Genomic DNA, 24,805 nt, shown 5'->3' on the forward strand with positions numbered 1-24,805 from the left:
TAAGTCTCTCTGAGACATATGTTTTTTGTCATGTTTAAGTCTCTCTTAGGCATATGATTTTTTTCCGCCCTTTGGTACCTGTCACCCCTTTTTTATGTTTATCTATCACTTACTTAAAAGTTTATGCCCAACCAGAATATATCAAGTTTTTTCCTGGCATTGAGATTGACTAAGTATATGATATATTTACCAGCATATTCAAGCATATTATGGATCATTATGAGAACTATAAATGTATGGTAGGAGTTTTTTATGATCTTCACTAAAATGAGTATCACACTACTTACTGTCTGTTCAATTTACATAGTATTAACTTCTAGGAGTCCTGCAACTTTTATTAATTCTGTTTTCACTTGCCATAAGCAAGAGCTGTCTGTGAAAAGTCATTTTAGTCTTTAACTAAGCTATCATGTGCTCTCTAAAACATGGGAAGAATATATCAATGGTGCTACTAACCTCTACATGGGACAACCCTTTTCATCAAAATTCATTTGTCTAGGCACTTTATCATGAAGATTCTTGCAAATGGCACTGATATATATATTCAGAACAAATTCACAATATATATTTTTTTTATTTCATAAAGAAGCTAAAGAAAACTAGATTAAACATTGTTCCCATTGCATTAAACATGTTAAAAGCTTTTAAAAAGAAAAATAATATGGTCATATATAACAAATAAGCAATGTCAATAAATGCGATACAAGTTGTTTCACAACTGTGGATTAATCATTATTCGGGCGGTATAATTTTTTGGATTTTGCGTTTTTATCGGTTCAACAAGAATTTAAATGTTAAGCGAAGTATAAACTTTGTTTAGGCTTGTATGCTGACATTTGCAAAACCAGGGAATCAAATATCCACAAAAATTCAAGTTTGCCTCAACCATCAAATTTGGTACCCATGAAAATAAATGAATCCCCAGTAAGTTTTTTTGATATCTGCATCTCTTCTTTTATATCAATATTTCATGGGGTGGTTGTACAGGTCAAGCTTAAAAAAAATGATGTTCCCGAAAAGAAGTTTAAAAAATGTTCTAACTGATCGTCCAGTTCTATTTATGAATAAAGCATTTACTGACATTATCAAACGATGTGCAGGACTAATTCTTGAGAAGCACAATTTGCTGTTATATTAAAATATTTTTCCATACTAAATTGTGACTTGAGCAATAGCTAGGTCTTTTAACATATCCAACTGAAAACAGAATACATCTGAACCAGTGGCAAGAAGTAGTTGAATCATTTCAATTGTTACTAATGTATTATATCAAATAAAACATAATCTAATGCATTATCATACTTTAATTCGGTTTCAAAGAAAATTATAAGCAAAAACTTTTTTTTTCAATTAAATCTTAGGTATGGTAGTTGCCTTTGCTCTGAATTTAAGAACAAAGAAAGTCTTCCATTTCTAAAACTGGAAGGAAATTCAAAAACATTGGCTAAAATTTATATTTCATTCTCAATAAGGGTGTTATGGTTTTTTCCTAAAAAAATATTCTGATCCCCAATTTGATGAAAAAAAATATTGTGGTCAAGCAGATGACAAAAAAAATATTCTGAATTCAGATTTTCCCCATACCTTATAGTGTTAAATTTTGGAAAAAATAAGTTGATTGATAGCGTTGAAAAACTATAAAAAATGTCCGCGCTTTGCGAGAAAAACATTTTTCTGACTCAGACAAAAACCATAACTCCCCCCTTGAAGTTAAATGGTTGCTTCCTACATACAAGCCAGTGGTCAATTAATGTTGTATGTTTTTTTCATTTCCTATTACCTAAGTATTTGTTTATAGAATACTTGTCCTTATCAATAAATAAAATGCAGAAAAACAATTTTAACATTTACACAAGTCTATCTGTCTTTACATGATAAACTTTAGAGTGCTTCTCAAGAAGTAGTCCTATTAATAAAATAACAACATTTTTGGAATGCGTACACTGTATTTAATTACAAATATTAAGACTTCTCAGTAGAAGTATCTTTATTTTGTTCTGTTTTTTCAGGAGCATCACTTTCTTGATCTGTCTTTTCTCCTCCACTATTTGTCGAATTGTTCTTTGCCTCATGACCTTCACCTGACCCTTTTTCTTTGGGACTGCTGTTGTTTATCCAAGTTTGTATTGAATTTTGCTGTTCCAGTTTGTTTGCTTGTCTATTGTCAACATCACTGTCACTTGTTGCAGTATCCCCAGATTTTATAAAATCTGATTCTTCATCTAACTTTGGAATATAATCATCTTCACTAAACATGTTTTCTGTTTCTTCATTTGACTCTGTTAAATATTCAATATTCAAATGTTGTTTGATTTTTGGAATTTTCATAAACAATCTCAAAATAATATATGGGTGGGACAAGGTGAGATAGTGAAAATCTGAATAAGGTGTGAAATTGAAGTATTTATGTGTACACTTAAAATGAAGAAAAAGAATATATATTTATCAATTAAGGACTTTTCAGGAGATCAATACATTATATATGGACCTGTTCAGATTATATTGACTAAGTATGAAGTCCGAGGTGCAATATAATCGAACAGGTCCATATTTAACTTATTCCCAGAGTGAAAGTCATAAATTTATATATTACATATGTCCAGTAAATAGTGTATTATGGAAATGGACCTCTATGTTCTTTCTGTGTATTTTACAGTGTATTTTACGTGATAATAATAACCAATTAAAAAAGCAGAATGCTACACCATATGTAATATTAAAGTACAATCAAGTAAACAAAGCATTTGCCATTTATAAAAGTCCACTTTTAAATTATGTAAGGAATACTGTAAACCAATAATTTTTTTTATACTTTTTCATGTTAAGCTCTTTGTAACCAACTTCACAGCAATTAATTTTTTACTTTTACTTTACTGATCTTTTTTATATGAATCACTAAAAGATGATGAGATTTGCTAAAACTAAGGATCTACAAGTGTCCAATTTCTAAGCCTTGCACCAATGAGACAGCAACCCAACAACAACTTCTGGATGTTGACATGTTAATCTTGTATTCTCACAATTCGATTTTTTTTTCAAATTCATAATGAGTTTATTTATGAAAGTGGTACTCAATAATTGTAGGTTTCATAATGAGAGAGAATTGGATATCGCTTGATATCAACTTGAGTTATTCAATTTCAATATAATAAGAAACAAGCCTTTCAGAAAGTTTATTATTACTATTTAAATTAAATAACGAGAGTTAATATTAAGCATTATCATGAGTTTTTAAACCTATTTCTCTTATGGTCAACACTCTCATTGGGTAAAATTAAAAAAAAATCTGCAAATTGTTGATCTTGGTTTTTGCACACACCAGTATAACGTCATATGTCCCATTCCAGCGTCAAATAACATCAGACATTTTAAAACTTTTTGCATGCTGCAGAAAGTAATAAAATTTGACAAAAAGCAGATTTTCAGGTGAAAAGTCTAAGAGTTTTGTATATTATTGAAGAATAATAATGTCCGTTGCCATGGACGAAATGTACATCGTCTTAACCTTTGAAAGTCATCAATGATCAAACGAATAGCCAATGAAAATGTCGTTATTTCGTCTCATGATGCTGGATAAGCCAATCAAATAAACACAGTTTTCGTATCACTTTTTCGTATCACATTGTGTGCAGTGTGATACAAAATATATCTCTTCATGCAAGAAAAAGATAACAGCCATCAACCATAAAAGAAGTCCAAATATAATTTTTTAACATTATTTGAGCACTTTATAAATTTTTATTATTGAAAGATCATGTATATCTAAGAAATATTTATAAATTAAGAAATAATTAAGATACTGAGGTTTCTTCCTCCTCAGGCAAAGTTGACCTTTTTGGCTTATTTTTAGGAACGTTTTTGGCGTTGTTTTCATATCATACATGCCTGGTAAGTTTTCATTTGCAGGTGTTACTTCAGTTGATCCAAGGAATTCATCTAATACATCATCTTCTTCTTCAAATGAAACATCAGCTATATCAACCTTTTTACTTCCCTCTGAACTTGTCACAGATACTTCTGTAATGTATACAAGATATTTTAAAGATCAACAAATGTGAATGCCATTTTTTTGCTTCTTTCATCTCAAACTACTCTACTTAGAAAGTTTTCTAGGAGATAACAGTCACGATGTTATGTGGTCTGCCTTTTATGTCTCTTTAATTTGTATTAGGTAATCCATGGTTTAGAGGTGCACTCGATTATGTTATAATGTTATATTATTTATTACTAGTATTACATTCTAGAAAGATGTTCTTTTTCATTCATTGTCATATAATAGAATAATAAGTATTATTATGCATGTACTACTTTTTCTGTTAATACAGTGCACTTTTTTCAGCCTCCTGCTTCCCGGACAGTTGGTTTTAAATGTAAACGGGAATCCCCAGTTTGCATCCTGGGCAACTGAGGAAAATGTAAACAGGAAATTTTTTGGAATAAACAAGTATCTATTTAAAAAAAAAAAAAAAAAAAAAAAAAAAAAAAAAAAAAAGAAAGTTTTTTTTCTTTTATTTAGAAGACAGTGATCAACGGAGTTGTTACAACACAACAAGATGAACATAAAAGAGGCAAACAGATGGAATCAATAACCATGGGCATATATTAAACTGTTATATACAGGGTACTGTGCCTAAATATCTGTCTAAATGCCTGAAAAAAGTTGCACTAGCACTGAGCCTTTGACATCAAAAGAAAAAGGGAAACTTACTATCAACACGACCATATGTTTTGTAATAATCAAGATCATCTTCAAATGCATCCTGGAAAGCTTCTTCTCTTTCTTTCTGTATGTTTTTCTTTCTTTTCTCATAGTCATGTATCTTTTTAGCATGGTCTCTAGCTAACTGAACTAAAAAAATTCAAACATTAGCATAAAATGAAAAAAAATTAACAAAATAAGGAGGTGCTGAAAGTGGCCATACAAAATTTAGAACGGAAATGTATACTTATTACCATTTTACATTTACAAGTTGAATAAATATAAAAGTGAAGATATTTGATCTACATGTATGTTATATACTAGTACGTTTTTTTCACAATGAAAGAGGTATACCAGTGAATAATGGGAAGGTAGGTAAAGTAGCTAAAGTAAATCTTCCCTCAAAACATTTCTCTTTGATGGTTTTAATAAGGAGATCCCTTATTTTGTGTTAAATTATACAAAAATGGTGTTTTTTTTCAAAACTGCAAAAAAGAACTTTTTATGAATAATGTGTTTACTTACTCTTAAAGAACATAAGTCATTGCTTCAAACACATGATAAGGAACTTTCTAACTTCAATCTAAACATTATATGCTGACAGATTCTATTCTGAGTGTCAATGACTTGTGTCTACAGTTACCTTTACAATTTTTTAGTTCATCTTGTTTTCTCTGATTATATGAGGACAGTTTCTGAGTGTCAATGACTTGTGTCTACAGTTACCTTAACAATTTTCTAGTTCATCTTGTTTTCTCTGATTATATGAGGACAGTTTCTGAGTGTTAATGACTTGTGTCTACAGTTACCTTTACAATTTTCTAGTTCATCTTGTTTTCTCTGATTATATGAGGGCAGACAGTTTCGGAGTGTTAATGATTTGTGTCTACAGTTACCTTTACAATTTTCTAGTTCATCTTGTTTTCTCTGATTACATGAGGACAGTTTCATGTAATCAGAAAAAACAAGATGAACTAGAAAATTGTCTCTGACTTGTGTCTACAGTTACCTTACAAAACATCTTGTTTTCTCTGATTATATGAGGACAGTTTCTGAGTGTTAATGACTTGTGTCTACAGTTACCTTTACAATTTTAGTTCATCTTATTTTCTCTGATTATATGAGGACAGTTTCTGAGTGTCAAAGACTTGTGGCTACAGTTACCTTTACAATTTTCTAGTTCATCTTTTCTCTGATTATATGAGGACAGTTTCTGCGTGTTAATGACTTGTGTCTACAGTAACCTTTATAATTTTCTAGTTCATCTTGTTTCTCTGATTTTATGAGGACAGTTTCTGAGTGTTAATGACTTGTGTCTACAGTTACCTTTACAATTTTCTAGTTCATCTTGTTTTCTCTGATTATATGAGGACAGTTTCTGAGTGTCAATGACCTGTGCATTCAGCAGTTCTTTTTCTTCAATTACATCTTCTAGTTGTATTAAAGCTGAATTGACTTTTTCATATTCTCCTTCTAATGATGCTTTTAATATACAATGTTTGCAAGATCATCATAAAATAAAAATAACAAAGAGTAAATGATTTTAAAATATGCAAGAAATAGAAAGTTAATACTGTATGATCTATATAAGACTCTAAATAAAAATAAAATGATTTATGGTGCTTCAAAAGAAGCACATGTATATGTAAACTAAACCAAAAGTAAACACAGAACAGTTTGTAGTCAACATCCTATCTTATCTGCATTTTTAAAGGTTTTGAAGGACATTATCCAGACACAAAAAATCCCCAACATTTCTGTCTATCTGTGATGAATATGACCACACAACCACCTGGTCCGTTTGCAATTGATATCAACATCTATAGAATATAAATTTGTACAACTAAATGGACATTTTCCTTAAAAGGTTGGTAAAGATTTAAGACAACAAATAAATAGATAAAAGGAATTATCAAAAATATTGGAAAGTTCAAAAGACCACACCAACTATCAACAAACAACTCCTCTGAGAAAATAGATGAACAAAAAAAAGATAACCAATAAGGAATAACAGAGGGTTCAGATGATTTATGATTCAAAAATTATTAATAATTATTCAGAGATATGATCTTTCATTTTTCAATTTATTCTAAAGCTGCTGTGACAAACACTGTGTCCTTGCCGTTAACCTTTGAAATTTAACTTTTCCTCACTGCAAGTAATATTGTCTAGGATTGGTTATGATTTTTGCATGATGTTGTTTTTATTTTGGTATTTACATGTATATTTTTGAGGGAGTCAGGTGGTGGTGTTTACTGTGGTTTTGTACTGTCCAATGTTATTGCTAATTCCTCTTATCCTTTTATTTAATTTGTTATGGTCAGAAATGTTGAACCCTATAGTAACACAAATTACATATTATTAACCAAAATTTCCAAGTTACAACTCTGTTAAAACCAAAGGACAAAAATCATTTATAATACTTGAAGTATATTAAAACACCAATTCAATTACCTAAAAAAGATTTTTTTTTCTGCAAACCACAAAAATTAGAATAAATATAACAAGCATTCTGTGAGTATTACCTGGCAATACATAGTCCACTACCGGTTAAAAATTCATTGTACTGGAACAAAATGCTAACTTGGTCTATAACTTGTCATGGTGTAAAATATATAACAAATATCAAGTCAATATCTTCAAGCATGACAAAAAAAATATGGTAAAATATGAATATATTGTTTCGGCTGTTCCAATCGTACTCCCGCGTCATATGTTTTTTTATGAATGAGCTACCCGACGTCATAGAACGATGACGTAAGAATATAAGCATTTTACGGGAAAATACACGCTTGTGAAACCGAAAATCATCACAACAAGGAAACGTAAACAAACGATGCAAAAATGTGTTATATAAGCCATTTTTTGTTTACATATAAGACATATAAGTACAATTATCATTTAGATTCATCCAAACCTATCTAAATATGTTATTGTAAATAGTTTAAGCATGTCATTTATTCAGTTTGCTCCGGTCTTTTACGTCAATTTAATAGTGCGTTTATTTATGGGAACGGCAAATAATGCCTTCATCTAGAGCGCTTTGATCCAAAACAATTGCCGTATTTGTCCTATTAAAATCGAAATAATTCATGGGGGCTTGAATATATCGTGTTTTTACCACGGGTTGTCCCTTTATGCCGATATTTTACCCCTCGCTATCGCTCAGGGTAAAATATTTGTCATAAAGGGCCAACCCGTGGTAAAATCACGATATATTCAAGCCCCCATGAATTATTTCTTAAATAAGACACTATCCACCACTAGGTTTACAGTTCTACAGTTTAGCAGTTAATTCCTATCCCCTACCACCTATTGACTGGATCTCACCTAGTAAATCTGTAGCTTGTTGTAAATGAGACACCAGTATTGGTAAGGAAACTAGACTTTCATGTAACTGTGACATCATTTCCTGTTGTCTGTCATATCTAATGTACAGCTCTGTTATCTGGCTATCAGTATCCTACAAAATAATGTGTGTTGAAATACAATAACATCTTCATGATCTAAAGTCAATTCATATTACAATGAAAAGCATGTTGGGTAGGTACAATTAAAACTAGAGGCTCTAAAGAGCCTGTGTCGCTCACCTTAGTCTATGTGCATATTCAACAAAGGACACTCCTTCCTTTTCTGCTATTGAACATTGTACACGAGAATAGAATTCATGACAAAAATCTGTTTTGTCGATCTTGTATTGCTGATTATTTAGTCTGTTTAGTTTCTCTCTATCTTCTTTAGTTTTTGCTCAAAACACAAAAGAGGGTAAAAAAATCCTTATCTAAGGGGCTGGGCAATCACTCCTATAAAGAGTGACAGCCTACTACCTATATCAGCGAAATGTGACTAGTTAGTAGATCTTGCCTTGCTGATCATTTTTGTTATTCAAAGTGTCTTTTTATCTATTTATTATAATTTTTATCATGTAAGGCAAAACCCCCAAAAAATGATAAAAATGGTCATTAAAGGACAATAACTCCAAGGAGACGTCAGATGATTTCCTCTATATTGTCTTAATTGTAGATCTTGTCTTACTGATCATTTTTGCTTATTTCAGTTCTATCTATCTATTATAATTTGTAAGATATAAGACAAAAACACAAAAAAATTGGTAAAAATCATCATCAAAGGGCGATAACTCTAATAAGGAGTCGGCTGATGATTTCAACAATGTGAACTTATTTGTGGAACTTGTAGAACAGGGCCCAAAATTAAAAATCTGAATGCACAGTTAGGTTCAGCATATCATAGAACCACAATAATTCAGTTTTTGATGAAATCAAACAAAGTCTAATTTTGGACCCTTTGGACCTCAATGTAGACCTATTCAAAAATGTCCAAATATCCAATATAGTAATACATGATAAAAACCTCTAACAATTCAAGACTTTAAATTAATTCTCATTGAAATTGGTTAAAAGATTTGTATTTATTTTCAATTGAAGATTTCTTGCTGTTGTGCAATACTTTGCTGTTGCGCAATACTTAGTAAATCTGTTTACAAACTAAATATAATAATTTACACACCCTGTTTGGTGAGTATCTCCTGTCATATCAGTTTTTGTTGTTTCTTTATATAGATCAGAAATAATTTATGTTAGAACCAGCTTAGCCAGTATTAGAAAAGTCTTGTTTTTGGCCCCTATTTAGCCTCTAGTTTCTTAACGATTAAAGCCACAACCCACAAAATCGACCCCAACCTTCTGTGTGTGGTATGGAACCTTGTGGTACAATTTCATAGAGATCCATTGACTAATACTTAAGTATTTGTCCGGAACCAGAAAAACCTTGTTCCTAACCCCCTCCCCCCCCTTTTTCCCCTTATTCCTGAACGGTTAGAGCCATAACCCCCAAAGTCAAACCCAACCTTCCCTTTGTGGTATGGAACCTTGTGTTTCAATTTCCATAGAGATCCATAGACTAATACTTAAGTAATTGTCCATTTACCAGAAAAACCTTGTTTTTCCCCCTTTTTTTGCCCCTTATTCCTGAACAGTTTAGGCCATAACCCCCAAAGTCAATCCCAACCTTCCCTTTGTGGTATGGAACCTTGTGGTACAATTTCATAGAGATCCATACACTTATACACAAGTAAATGGCCGGAAACTAGAAAAATACCTTTTTTTGCCCCTTTTTTACCCCAAATTCCTAAACAGTTGGGACCATAACCCCCAAAATCAAACTCAACCTTCCTTTTCTACTATGAACCTTGTGCTTAAATTTCATAGAGATCCATTCACTTATACTAAAGTTATTGTCCGGAAACCATATGTCATATAAAATTGAAAAAAATGGTAAAATTTGTCATTTAAGGCAGTGTTCTCCCCAGGCCCTTAAAGGACCGCGGGCCCGCGATGTATAATTTTTTACCGTGGTTGTATCGTTCTTACCGCGATGTATAATTTTTCTCCGTGGTGCTAAAATTTTCAGTTAAAAAATCGTAAATCGGTAAAGTTTTAAACGACTTATTAAATCTTTTCCGTGCGGTATAAAATTCCAGGTTAATTTTGACCAGTTCAAACCAGTTCAACACAGATTGTTTACACCACGTGATCGATTTACCTTATGAAGTTAACCTTGTTGATTGGATTTAATCGATGTAATTAACACTTGTAACATGATTCTTTTGTGTTTTAATTAAGAGTTCATAACTTTATGATCACAGATAACTATTTTATGGCTTCACTCTCCACCCAAGCACTGACCTGTGACAAGTCGGCAAATACTTTGTACACAAACAGTGTCTTGACCCGATAGGTACATTTTTTGTACATCATAATGGTGGCTCTTTACGTATAATGGACAACTATACATTTCCCAATTCTTATATTATATGTCTCTGATTAAACCATTGCCAATATTATCTTTAATTATGACATAGTTATTGCATGATAGTCGGGTTTCAAACTGTAGTAGCTGTCTGTACATATCACATGACCCAGTTAGTTCACGTAGAATATTCAAGTTTATTTACAATTAATTGCAATCTATTATATTTTATAAATAAAATGCATGACTGTACCTTCAAACTGGATATCTATATCCATAATTAATGAATAACAGAAGTAATCTTACAATTTTATCCATAAGCACATGTTAAATCTATTTATATCTACTTCCTGTCATTTAGGCGGGAAAATAGGGAGACTTAGTTGTTGACATTTAATATGGTTACTTATAGACCCAAGATAAATTTATAGATTTAGGAATTCTTTTTAAATGGTTCATGACAAATAAAGATTCAGATTTTAGGGCAGTATAAAGTCTGTATCTATGTTTGATTATCACCAAAGACAAGAAAGTTTAATATTTACATGAAATCTAAGGCAAAATGTTTTAAAATTTATGAAAAATTTCTTTTTATCAAAATCTAAGATAGAAAGTGGTTCAAATAATAAAACAATATTTGCAATTGTTCTTGTTAATTTTATGTCTTCTTATGACGTAAATCCTTTCACACACAACAACTTTTTTCTAGAAACTAGAAAGTTTTTTAAATTGAGCATTTTTGTTCTCTTTTGAATGATATTTTATTTTTATTGATTTTGGATTTTACAAAAGATTTAATTACTTTAAATTCAGATGAATATTTTATTATGAATCATAATTTATTTATTTAAAAAAAATATTAAAGTATACAAACTGTTTGTTTGATTTACTTCTTTTTTACCAATAATTTTCTGAATCAATGTCAACATAACACAGTACCACAGTGTTAAAACAAAACAAGAGACATAAAAACTACATTAACTTGAGCTAAGCGACGCGACGCAACACGACACAACTGATTGCATGAAATATTTCACCAAGAAGTCCACACGCGTTACCCTGGTGCTATCCAAAAAACCTGGGGAGAACACTGATTTAAGGGCAATAACTCCAATTAGAAGTCGTCTGTTAATTTTGATGAATATGGACAATTTTTAGAGCTCAACATTCTGAACATTTTTGTTCCTGTCAGATTTTCTCTACTCATAATGGTTTTCAAAATAATAGACAAGACTTGCATTTTTACCCTATGTTCTATTTTTAGCCATGGCAGCCATGTTGGTTGACAGGCAGGATCATCGGACACCTTTTTTAAACTAGATATCCTAATAATGATTGGTTAAATTTAGCCCAGTAGATTCAGAGGAGAAGATTTTTGTAAAAGTAAACTGACGACGGACGCCAAGTGATGAGAAAAGCTCACTTGGCCCATTTGGCCATGTGAGCTAAAAATCTACTTTTTTGTACGACAATTAAAATTACAAATTACTATTTAACAAATAATAAGAAAAAATTTAATTTTCCAGTAGCAAAATACACTTGATGATAAATACTTAAGAAATGGTCAATACATTTGAATTTACGCAGGTTTTTAATAATGATATTTAGGAACAACTGTTAATGTACTATGTCAAAGTCCAAGTGAATCATTTACAAACCTCTGCTCTCCTTGCATTTTGTTGACAATTGTCATGGAGTTCCTTCCAAATTTCCTGGTAACTGTACAAAAATTATATAAAATGACAGATAAAATTTTTTTAAAAATACAACAACAAAGATATAAAACAAAGTGCTTCTGGGCTCAAAAGAACAAAGTGGGTAAACTCCTTGCTATCCTACATTACTGTAATTTTCTAGAATTATGCTAATATCTGAAATTATGATATGTAAAAAAAAAACCAGTTTTAGTTTCTTGATATGGATCATGTTGAACACTACATGTACAGTATGTGTAATATTTTTGCTGCTTAGATATAAGTATATATAGAGATTAACATATAATCTATTTTAATATCATAAAAAAAAAAAAAAACAAGTTGAACTGAGAGCTATTGCTTGCTTATGATATCAAAAACTACAAGTCCGTACCTTCCAAATTTTGAAAATCTCCATGGGGTTTTAGTGCTTAACAATTTCACAGGTTACAATGTATTGCAGTGGTTTTTTTTAGTGCACACTCTTTTGTAGTCTAGAAAAAGTGTCATATCTTTTTTTTATGGTTTACTGATGATGAGCTAATAAGCCCTTGTCTTCTTTTTATTCGCATAATTCTTGTACTTATATTATTGTGTAGAAATGATGCATGAACATGTAGCTAGAATACCACAAAATATTTTTTTGTGTAGGAATATTAAAGTTACTCGACTTTTCAAATTTAAAAATATGGACAAAGAAGGACATTTGTCTGATTCCTCAGACCTTGTGAAAAATAAAAGACATTATTTTGTACATAAAATGATTTGATAATTTAATACCAACAATGTATGATCTGTTACAATAAGTGTAATGCCCATAAGCTACTATTTATTATCTTTATGGTAGCATTGCACGGGCGGATACAGGCAGGGGCGTGGCGGGAGTGCGCCCCCCTAAAATTTGTAAAGCATGGGTTGTCCTCAGCTTAATAAAGTATCTAAAGAGACGACAAAAATTAAAGTCGTCGCATTCCATCTGTTTTAACATTCAAATTATATTATAAATAGTAAGTTTAACAGAACCAACGTGAATTGATTACTCATCAACTGAACTACGGTTTATTTAAGTTCTATAAATATTATATACTTCAAAGGAATGTGTCAAATGCGGTGATGTGTTTGATGACAAGTATTATAGGCTTTTAGCAGTTAAAGTAAAAACGATTGTTACATTATATTTACAGTTTTAATAAACAATTTCTTTGACAATCGAAGTTTCAAAACATCCCTAACTCACTTTCCCACAAAGTAGGTGAATGTTGGGTTGGTTATTTTATCATGACACGGCCAAGAAAACAGTCCAGGTTAGATCCATTCTTAATGAATGATAGAAATACTGTTTCAAGCGAAAAGGTTAGTTTATTAATTTGTATCATTATTTAATATATCTGTGTCTATATATATTTCTCACTTGCAACCTAAAATTTTGCCAAAGTATGCATAAACCATCAAGGCCCCCGACCCGTACTACCGTATTACATGGGATCCCAAGAAAATAAACATAACTTCGTACAAGCATCTCATTCTGATTTTAGTGGTGTGCGGCAAAAACAGTATATATAAAGTCTGGTACGACCTCCGAAAATCAAAAAAATAAAATCTCATTATGAATCCCTTAGGGCGTAAGTTAGGGGTGTTAGGAGATCGTTGTTGATTTTTCCAAGTTTGTAGGATACCTTGCCATCATACCTCAGAGGCTCTTCGTGGAAACAGGGACATAATTTTACCTCTGTCCGTCCATCCGTCAGTCAGTCACTTGATATTTGGTCCGGAGAATCCGCTAGGAGTCTGGTATTGCATTTCCACGCATACAAATCTATTACATCATTACTTCATTTTCCCCCGAATATATTCAATTGACTAATATGAATGTTACACCAGTTTTCCTATCAACCACTGACATAACATTCACTTGATTTTTTTTTTTATATGGAGGGTCAGCTTGTGTACTCCTCATTGTTTGTAATGCCCAATAATTACCAGAAACAATGATTTTGATAGCCTTATTAATGTGATCATGCAAACATGAGAAACACAGACTTTGATTGGCTAATCACGGTTGTTGTTCTTGGAAAAAGTTCAAAACCAGTAACAATCATTTTTTGTGTAGAATTTCACAAAATCATGTTTTAGAGCTTTATTCGAATGAATCAATATGTATGTAGAGTCGGCATAATATGATAAAAGGTTCAAATATTTACATTATTAATAAAAAAAATTTTTAAAAAAAAAGTATACACGAATGTTTGGATAAAAAAAGGGGGTCAATTTCTATTTTTTTAAATTTTTAACTGCCATTCTTCTCTATTTTTATTGGCCCTTAGTATAATCAGGTGATTTATTTTTTATAAATCTATTGTTTTAATTGTAAATAAACTTTCTTGTCGCTAATTTTTTCTTCTTGTCGCTAATATTGTTCTTCTTGTCGCTTCTTGACGCTTCTTGTCGCTAATTAGTGAGACCGGGATGTAATTAGTATTTTTGCAGTACTTACCTGTCAAGAAGTTCTGCACCAGCATCAAAGTTGACAGTTGACTTTGAAACCCCTATTGGTATATCTTGTTTGACAGTGTCTCTGGATGTGATAGACTTTAGTCTGTTGAAATAAATAAATATATATGAGTATGATGTACACAATAAGCAGTATATACATGTTGTATGTTCATTTTAATACTATATAAAAATCATTTCTTTAAATTGCTTCAAACACTGAGTAAGTTACCATGACATTTGCATTATGCCAGTCTGCAATACTCGCAATATCAGATGTATATTTACCCAGATGAGAAAAAGAAAGCAAATTAACAAGGCAAAAATGGAAATTTTTAATTAGTTGATTACATGTTAATCATGTTTATGTTTAAATGCACTATATTAGTTTTCAAATAATTAATGAACTCTGTAAATATATGTGAATGTACACACTGTTGTGTATATTTCTAACATTACTTTTGTATTTTTTTTAAAATGTTGTATTCCCTATAGTGTCTGTTTGCGATGCGTAGTGTATTATCATCGATGCTTTAATAAATATGTGTACTATGTGATGACTGATGTAACGGAAGAGCCTCAAAAGGTGACCCTTATTCCCAGACCATGAAGACAAAGTAAACATATTGAAATATGACAACAAAATAAAAGTAACAAATGTGATTTTTTTTTGTTGTTGGTGTAAATACTGTGTATGCCTACCCTGCTGCTATACTTTTAAAAACACTCATAGTTGTTGCTAGTTGTTTAATTTCATTTTTTTTCGTCTACCATTTTGTACAGTCACATGGTGTGTCACGTGACAAAAACTAAAAACTTGCTTTATAACGGCGCTGATCCGGATTTTTTGCAGATCTCTGTCATAAAATCAAATGCCGTTAATTTTACAATACATACAGAGATATTCTATCATGAAAAAAAATAAAAAATAAGATCAAAGATAGAAAGTATTGCACGGACAGTATTGGCGTAGCTTACGTTGAGGCAACCGAGACAGTTGCCTCGGTAAAAAAAAAATAAAAAATAAAAAAAACTTTTCTTTTAAACAATTTTCACAGCAGCAGACTCGCTACTAAACGTTAAGGTACCGACTTGTATCGTCTTTTTACCGTTATTGATTCATACCCTTTGCGAGTTAAAGACTTATGGAAACATTTTCCTCCTCTAATTGGAAATTCCGATCCCTTTGCGATAGTTTTCAGTAATCTCAATATGTCGAAGTCAAAGAAATCGACACAATTGAAGCTGGCACATCTATATAATCCTACCCCAAGCAAAACCAGTAGAATAGATGATTACCCAACTCACAAGCCTTCTCCGATCGAATCACTTGACCATTCAGGTAAATTATTAATTTTTTGCAAGAATAATTTCTAGTATATGAGGGTCTGGGTGAGGTTTACAGAATACAGACGAAAATATCCTGAATTGATTTAAACTTAAAAGAATAGAGATTTGAATGGTGATAAATATAAAAGAAAGGAAAATCACATTATGGACAAAAAGAATTAAAAATAAATATTTGAGGACGGCCCATACCAACCCTCATATATAATTGGTAACGTCTAAAATTGAAATTTCGTTATGTGTTGACATTCCCCCCGACGTGTAATACTTCAGCTAGTACATTGAGTTTCATTAAACTTTGATACCAATTGAAATAAAAATTACTAATATTAATCAACATGCACAGAAAATAATTTGCTATGTTGTTCTAAAGTTTTATATTCACCAAGGATTTGTATAGTAAAGTGTCTTACTATACAAATCCTTGTTATCACTATTTAAAATTTATAGTTTTTTCACTAGAAGGGAATTTTAAATAATTGAAGGAGTCATTAATTCCAGCGACATAAACAATATATATCAGTTTCAATATAAAATTTTCAACCAAATACTGTTTTTATTTATTATGAAGACTTCAGAAAAAACGTAAATTGTTCCGTTAATACTTCACCGGTTGTGATTTTCACAATGGGAAAAAGTTCAAAACCGTATAAGAATTTGAAGACCATCCAAAAAATATCAGGACAAAACACAACCAATAAAAGTGCCGTGGTGCATTTCACATGTAGCATGTGTTTATTTCCTAGTTAATCAAGAAATGCTGCAAGCGTGATGTCTGGTAATGTTTCTGGCATTAAAACCCGCTTACAGCAAATCCAATCAAGAGCATATATCTGCATTGCAAAGCGCACATTTTAAATCTTGTTGTTAAGTCCACTATTCTGTCAGTCAGTTGGTATGGTTTCTTTGAGGATTCTCAGCTGTATTGTTGACTTGCTGTGTCATTAAAATAAACCCCATACCCATTTCCTTAAAATATGGGACGTTCACTGGAAGGATTCAATTTGAAAAAAGTGGTAAATGTTATTGAGAACATTTATGTATTCATCCGAACATTGAAAATGTTGTAGGTACCAGTAATCAACTCACAAATCTGTAGTATAACTTAGTGTAAGGCATATTAACATTATTATGATGAAGTCTTTTATTTTTAATAGATTCTTTTTTTTTTCAAATTGCAAAACTTCAACAGCTTCTGGGGGGCTGCGCCCCCAGACCTCCTGCCTCAGTTATAACAGAAGGCAAGCTACGCCAGTGGGACATCCCAAGTTGAAATATCAGTCTACTAAACTCAATAGATATGTTGTCGATAAAAAAAAACAATTCAACATTTTAGTGATATCATCTAAGGTGTATGTGTTGAGGGAATCCGAGTGTGGTTCTTTAAAAAGTAAGATTTTACATGAACTAAATGATAGATAAGTTTTAGTAGTAAAAGTCGGCATTAAACAATTCCAAGAAGACATGTAAACATATTAAAGCTTTGCTCACTACTGCGGATTTATTGACCAATATGCAAGACATAACAATAGACAAGCATGCAATACGTTAGATGCAATATCGGTAACCCTCCTGGTATCCTGCTTCTATTGAATGGTGGTTCTTCATTTCTGCAGGCTATTTTTCTCTATTCAGGTTCAAATCCGTTCGTGTTTATTTTTTTGTACATTTTTCTATTCTTTTTTCCTCATGGTTTCTTTGTTCTATTTTTGTCCAGATCCTCATAAACGAATTAACGACCGTTTCCAAATTACTATTCACGTCACAGTTGCTTCTTCACGGTCTTTGTCAAAATATAGCATAGATACTGTTACTCTAAAAAGCAAGTACTAGTAAGCAGGTTGAGACATCATGTTTATCTGCTCTTTTAACATGTTTAAAGTTCAGCGGTTCTAATATCAAAACTAACTTCTAGTTATGTTATCTTCGTGATAATCTACTAGCGAACTTAATTGCTGAGGTCAATCTACTAGCGAACATAATTTGTGATGTCAAAATCGTTATATAAAAAATGTCGGATATGTCTTGAAGCAGAAATAACTGATATTGCGTGACCTAGTTGAATTCGATCGATTTACTGTAGTCATTAAAATATTCAAACTATCTGAATTGCTGCATTGAAATAATTTCATTGTGAGTATCAAGGTTAATTTATTATATTGCCAAATTTTTAAAGTGATTTTCCCCGGCTCAATATACAACATCCGTATATATAAAGTGGTCAAGAAGTCAAAAAGACACAGATTTTAGTTTAAATATCAAGCACATTCACGCTTGACGTTGCTATTAATGCATTTATGTCATTTATACATCTTTGACTTTCAAACTTATCATGCCAAGATTAATCTAGAAAAGCAATTCAATCCCAACATATTTTTTTTTCCAGATGAATAACAAGTATAAAGTATACGTATCAAGCCATGATGTTCGCTATTGATATTTAACGAATTATGTTTTTTTCAATACAGACAGAAAGACATCGTAAAAAGATTCAGCATTATTAAAGGATGATAATTAATTCCAACCTCTGTTTTCGATCGGAAATTAAAAATGGCACCCATAATTTAAGGCAATAATTTTATACAGGACCTTTTGGCTTCGGACTCTTTGATTTTTTTTTTTTTTTTCAAATTTATGCCATGAAAAAAATAATTATCGGTCTCCCATGGGCATGGATCAACTCCCCCTCTTCCCCTCCCCTTCCCACCAAACTGAGTTCTTCGTAAAACCCAATGCAAATGTGTTTGACCAAATCTTTCAATCCGTCTTCTCTTCGTCTTGTAAAACAAAGAAACAATTTCGGGGTTCATGAAAACCACACAAATTTAATCCAATAAATGGACAAGTCGATACTCCATGTGCAGGTGTTGTTGTAGTAAGAATACACAATGCAGTTGTTAAAATTAATAATAATTAAAAGTCAGAATTAAAACAATTTGTAATGTTCGCTTGTGATAAGGCAGGCGCATTTGAAAATGAAAAATGGCTTCCTAATATGAAATATTGACTATATCTATTTCAAAAGCAATTATTGCATTTGTTTGATCTTTGATGTTAAACAATTAATTACAACAATTCATATCTCATTTCTTATTATTGCAGTATGAATAAGCATGGAAAATATATATCCTACATTAAATGATACGTTTAAAGAATGTGGAATACTTTATGAATGAAATACATTTCGCCAACAAGAAATATTTTTAGCACAAACCTATGACATCACAAGTTTAATTGAATTTTCAACAATGGTTTCTCGTTAAGATAAAACAAATTGTTTCCTATTGGAAGAAATTTCAAGGGTGAATACTCTTAGAAAAGATAAGTTTGTCAAAAACTATTTTACATTGTGCTATGTCCGTCCCAATCTAATTAAAATATTTTTTTATCCTCATAATATATATACGAGCGCGCGAGTTAATATGGATCAGAATTTTAATCAGATTGTGTCCGTCCTGAACGTGCATAAAATAGTTGTCACTGGACGTAAAGCAAATAACAACCAATCAATCAGTGTTTTATGCTAATATAAGTCTGATTGATTACCTTATTCAAAGATAAAATATAATCTGATAATGGTCGTTTTTTTTATATATATATATATATTTACTATAAACAAATAACACAGCAGTATTTAAGCTCCTCGCTTGTTACTTTTTTATATATCTTTTTTCTGTTTTTTTGGGGGGTGGTATTTTGGCTTTTTTTCCCTCGACATGATGTGACTACATTAATTATAATAAAACACTCACACGAAATTAAATTCTATACGGATATCAAACTGTACAATCTAAAAAAAAATATACATCTACTTGTAATTTCGTAACCCCATAATTGAAATATTATTTGTTCTTGGTCGTATGCGTTAATCCTAACTTTTCATCGCAATTATTAAAGTGAAATACTTATTCATAACCTTTCACTCCCTGCGAAATTCATTATTGAATGATCTGCTATCATTTTACTGTTTTGCACAAGAAAGATAATCCGATTGGGGAAAACATGAATAAATCATCCCTTGTCTTGATATGATTAATGGCGTTCTTCATCTTAAATATAATATAGCGATTTAACAGCCATTTACTTAATTCCAAAAAACTTTCACACTAATGATTATTACAACCTCAGTTGTTTTATTTTTAAAAGTATTGTATTGGGCTATCGACATCAGATATCTTGGCAGTGGGACGTGCCGTACAATGGAACGGAAAGAAAATTTGTCAGAAAAGAATTGTGACGAGCAAAATGAAATGCAATTGTTCTCATTATTTAAATCAGTTGATTTTCTCTCCCGTTTCAGTTGAGAAATATTAAATGTTCCCAAAATTTCAATCTAAAAATGATTATGAGCACCAAGAGATTTTCTTTTTCCATTATTTTCTCTCAATTCCCGCTATTTATACACTCCCCTCCAATCAAGAGAGGAATTTCTTTCGTCCGTTTGCAGGTTGTAAACTTCTAAAACAAGGACTAGATTTCAATAAAACCATTTGAAAATCACCCATTCCAAATGACACTGAGCGCCTTTTTCATTTTCAGTCGTTTTCATATTTAATCAAAAGTCGCCTTTGTACCTGGTATTGATTCGTGAGCTCTGCCCAGATTTTTTTCCGTCATGAATTTTGATCGCTTCTTCACGACTTGTGGACACTAGTATCATTTCTTCAAAAGTTTTACTGTCTCAATCACGAATTAGTCGATAGGCATTAGGTATGTTACTGAATACTTGCAACTGTTTGGTTGATTTGATTCGTATACTTTCTTAATGAAAAAAAAAACGAAATCTTAAAGACAGTATACGAATTATTAGCCAAACACTGTATTTGAGATTTCGTTTTTCTTTCATAAACATTGTTGGTTTTGTATCTTGTTTTTGCTGTCTGTGAGTGTTACTGTTAATAAATTTATAATTATCAGTTCTGATAAAATCGCTATATTTTTTTAAGAAACAGCTACTTATACTGTAAAGTTTTGGATACCTCTGTGATTCCACAATACTTGTACCCGACTTCGATTAGTTAGTTACCAGAATACTTAAAGCGACCCCACCCTTAATTTAGGTTTTATCCACCAACACTAAAAGGAAATTAATATTGACAATATTTCTATTTTTGTAATGATTGAGCAGTATGCACTATTTTAGCTTTTTTCTTGATTGCATAATCTCATGGTACCAGGAAATTCTTAAATCATATCAAATTGACTTTTTTATCGTTCCTTCTGCGTAAAATATGGTTTATATCGCATGTAACAAGGTCATACCAAAACTTATACATGCATGACATATCGTGGTATTGCATATAGTCTTTTACGTTTTAATTTTTAATGTGATCTTCACTGATCGCTGAAATTGTCTTAGAAGCTGCAGTGCTTAAGTTGAATGTGAACACCTTCAATTTGACACCTTGAACACAGAATAGCGTGCTTTGTTTCACTTTAATCAGTTTGTCGCGAAATGTTGTAGGCTCATGTTATAGTTAGTATGAAAGAGAACTAATATGTTATCAAATTAAAAAGGTAGGGCGAAAAAGCTCAGAATATTCCACCCACTACAAGAATCCTCAATAAAGTTTAAATTAAACGCTGTTAAATATAGGGTAAACGCCGTACATTATGAACCTTTGTTCAAATTACGGTGCATACTTGAAACATAATCCTTATAATGTGGTTTCCTAGAAAAGCAAGGAATGTTTAAGTTATACACGAGGGTCTGAATGGGGTTTACAGAATAATGGACAAACGTGCAGAATAAAGGGCAAAAAAAGAAAACACAAAAAATGGACACAAAAAACATAAAGAATAGAAAATAATGGATTGCTAAAATATAAAGAATACAGAATAATGGACAAAATAAATAAAGAATAGCAAAGAATGGTTAAAAAAAATTAAATAATAAAGAATTGAAGGACCTCCTCAACCAGACCCTCATACACAGTTTGTATTTTATTATTATTAAAAAGACATCTTTAAATGATTTTTAAGAAGGAGGACAAGATACCAATAGGTCGACCAAAAATAATAGGCACAAACAAAAACAGACAAAACTATTACAAAAAGAAGAACGACGACAAGACTAACAACAGTCAACAAACACTACACGAAAAAATCGAGACTGACCTACACAAACCTCATCGAATATCGGGATGAACTCGTGTGTTCGAGATTGAGCTACACAAACCTCATCGAATATCGGGATGAACTCGTGGGCTCGAGATTGAGCTACACAAACCTCATCGAATATCGGGATGAACTCGTGTGTTCGAGATTGAGCTACACAAACCTCATCGAATATCGGGATGAACTCGTGTGTTCGAGATTGAGCTATACAAGCCCGATCGAATATCGGGATGAACTTGTGTGCTCGAGATTAAGTTTCCCAAACCTCATCGAATATCGAGATGAACTCGTATGTTCGAGATTGAGCAACACAAACCCCATCGAATATCCGGATGAGCTTGTGTGCTCGAGATTGAGCAACGCAAACCCCATCGAATATCGGGGTGAACTCGTGTGCTTCGGAAGGGTAAATAGTTCCAATAGTGGCACCTGTCGTTTTGTTCGTAGCAAATAACAATTCAGTGATAAATCACATTATTTAATGATACATTGTGTCAGTAAATATGTATTTGTTATATAACTTAAAGTTGTTGAACTTTTAAGGTTTTATTTGTTCTGTTCAGTTTGCATGCTCTGATGTGTTTTGTACATTATTGGTGGACCAAAATCTTGATATCCACCGAAACTGACAAAGGGTATTCTGAAACACATCCAATTGTGAAACATAAGATCTTGGCAATACTTGTGATCTGATTATTAAAATATCAATCCCCTAAACTTGACAAATATGTTGTTGATCAAAAAGTGCAGCATTTGATGATATCGGCTTCGGTATATTTGTTGTTTCAATCAGTATGGTAAATGCACATTTATGAATTTATCTCTATTACGAATGACCAGAGCAAAAATCATACGATGGTAACATGCACAGAAAACTATTATAAGGCCATAGATATCGAAGGTAACTGTTTCTGCTTTCATGTGTTTTATATGCATCAACGGAAGTAAAACAAGCCATTTGCATTGAAATACCTTTAAATGCGTTCACACTTAAATGCTATAAACTGTGCGAGACCCTTTCGGGTAGTCAAAGGCTCGAGTTAAACTAGTAAGAAAAATTAAATCAATTATAAAGTTGAAGGGGTACTGAAAAGCAAGAAAAGTTGAGTCTTATTTCAAGCTATAACTAGAGAACTGATATAAACCTCCAAACACATAATGAATAATGGTAAAACTGTATAAGCATATATCTTTTATCAATAAGTCTATTAAGCCAAAAAAAAAAGATTTGATGAACAATTCCATAATTTGTTTGCTTTATAAATAACACTATCATAATAACTTTGTTGCTAATTACTGTTTTTTTTTTATCAAACTTCTGTAAGTACAGTCCTATGTCAATGCACAACAAATTCGTATAATTGTAATACAATTTAATTATTAGTAGTTTTAGTCAGTATATGATATTTGTATCATTATCATTAATGTTTTTAAAATATTATATGCATGGGTAAATGAATAAATCTGCATTAGGAAGAGAACAGATATTCGGAATACTAATAACTTGAAGAAATAATTCATATTCAAAACTAACTCAAATGTTATTAAGCAAAGTTTTTTAAATCTACAATCTTTTGAGATACAAAGTCTTCTTAGTTGATAAAGACTCCTTTAGTTTAAGGAAATCATCACTACCAAGTGTTTAGTCCGGATAATAGACTGTTTTGCTAGAGGAATCCCAAAATAATATTTCAAGAAAATCAAATTGGATAAGCCAAATACACAATCTGGTGAAGTTGTTCTAAAACTTCAGTGGAAACAATTTGGTGTTTTGGTAGTTGCCACGATTGGTGCATACCAAGTCATAAAAATGCGCGGCAAAGCCCATGTTTCAGCATTGACAATCTAGAAATCTTAAAAACAAACAAGAACAAGAAATCCTGTGTTAGGATGCTAACACAAAAGTCGCCAAAAACGGACCTCAACCATTTTTCTGCTGTACCAATGGTAAGCAGCCATTTTGAAACTTTTACGATCAATGTTCATGTAAACTTTTTCTTTATTGTCATTAAACATAATTCAATAACAACAGATTATAAAATAGTTATAAAAAGTAAGATAAACAATGTTTTCTTTGTCTTTTTGGAAAAATGTATGAATTGAGCAGAGATGACGTTTGACCTTCTTTCATGATATAAACGTATAAATAAAAAGTCTGGCATATTTGATGTAGTTTATTCTAACAGTAACAAGCATTATTCGTCGGAATAGTTCCAGGCAGAGAAAGTAAAGTTAGTTATAGATATGCTTTTCTGAACTACTGCCTCGATGGTCTCGTGGTAGCGTGTTCACCTCGAGTGCGGGAGGCCGTGAATACTTGAAACTTGGTTATTGCTGCTGCTCCACTAGGCACGCGGCATTTATGAGTAAGAGCAAATACTGGCCGGTTCGGAGTCAGACTAATGTGTCAGGGTGGAGTGACATGTCTTCATGAGGACTGTTATCTTGTGAACTAGCACGTTTAAAATTCCGGCTCAGAGTGTTGGTCTAGAACAACAAAACAGGGTTTATTTTCATATCACATTATCATGTCTTCGTCCAGAAAATGTATTTAATTTGCCATCCATCCATTCCTCCATCCATTTATCTAAATCATTTTCAATATATAAATTCTTAAACTCGACATTGATTAACTGAAAACAGCAGAATTTACCTTTGAAATAATTTCCCAATTTGATACGTTTGATAT

The 24,805-nt window shown here is 31.7% G+C and overlaps 1 protein-coding gene across 1 annotated transcript; it reads right to left on the bottom strand.

The window, feature by feature from the left end:
- Positions 1–554: 554 nt before the first annotated feature.
- LOC127700917 (dysbindin protein homolog) lies at positions 555–15,455 on the bottom strand. The gene is made up of 8 exons (XM_052204638.1): positions 15,355–15,455; positions 14,657–14,758; positions 12,127–12,187; positions 8,030–8,162; positions 6,026–6,181; positions 4,709–4,849; positions 3,886–4,017; positions 555–2,279 (listed from the first exon to the last, which is right to left on the bottom strand). Exons 1-8 carry the CDS (start codon positions 15,381–15,383, stop codon positions 1,963–1,965), a joined length of 1,071 nt encoding a protein of 356 aa, XP_052060598.1. The 5' UTR covers positions 15,384–15,455; the 3' UTR covers positions 555–1,962.
- Between the last annotated feature and the right edge of the window lie 9,350 nt (positions 15,456–24,805).

The sequence above is a fragment of the Mytilus californianus genome, unplaced genomic scaffold, assembly GCF_021869535.1.
Source record: "Mytilus californianus isolate M0D057914Y unplaced genomic scaffold, xbMytCali1.0.p SCAF_5, whole genome shotgun sequence".
NCBI lineage: Eukaryota > Metazoa > Mollusca > Bivalvia > Mytilida > Mytilidae > Mytilus > Mytilus californianus.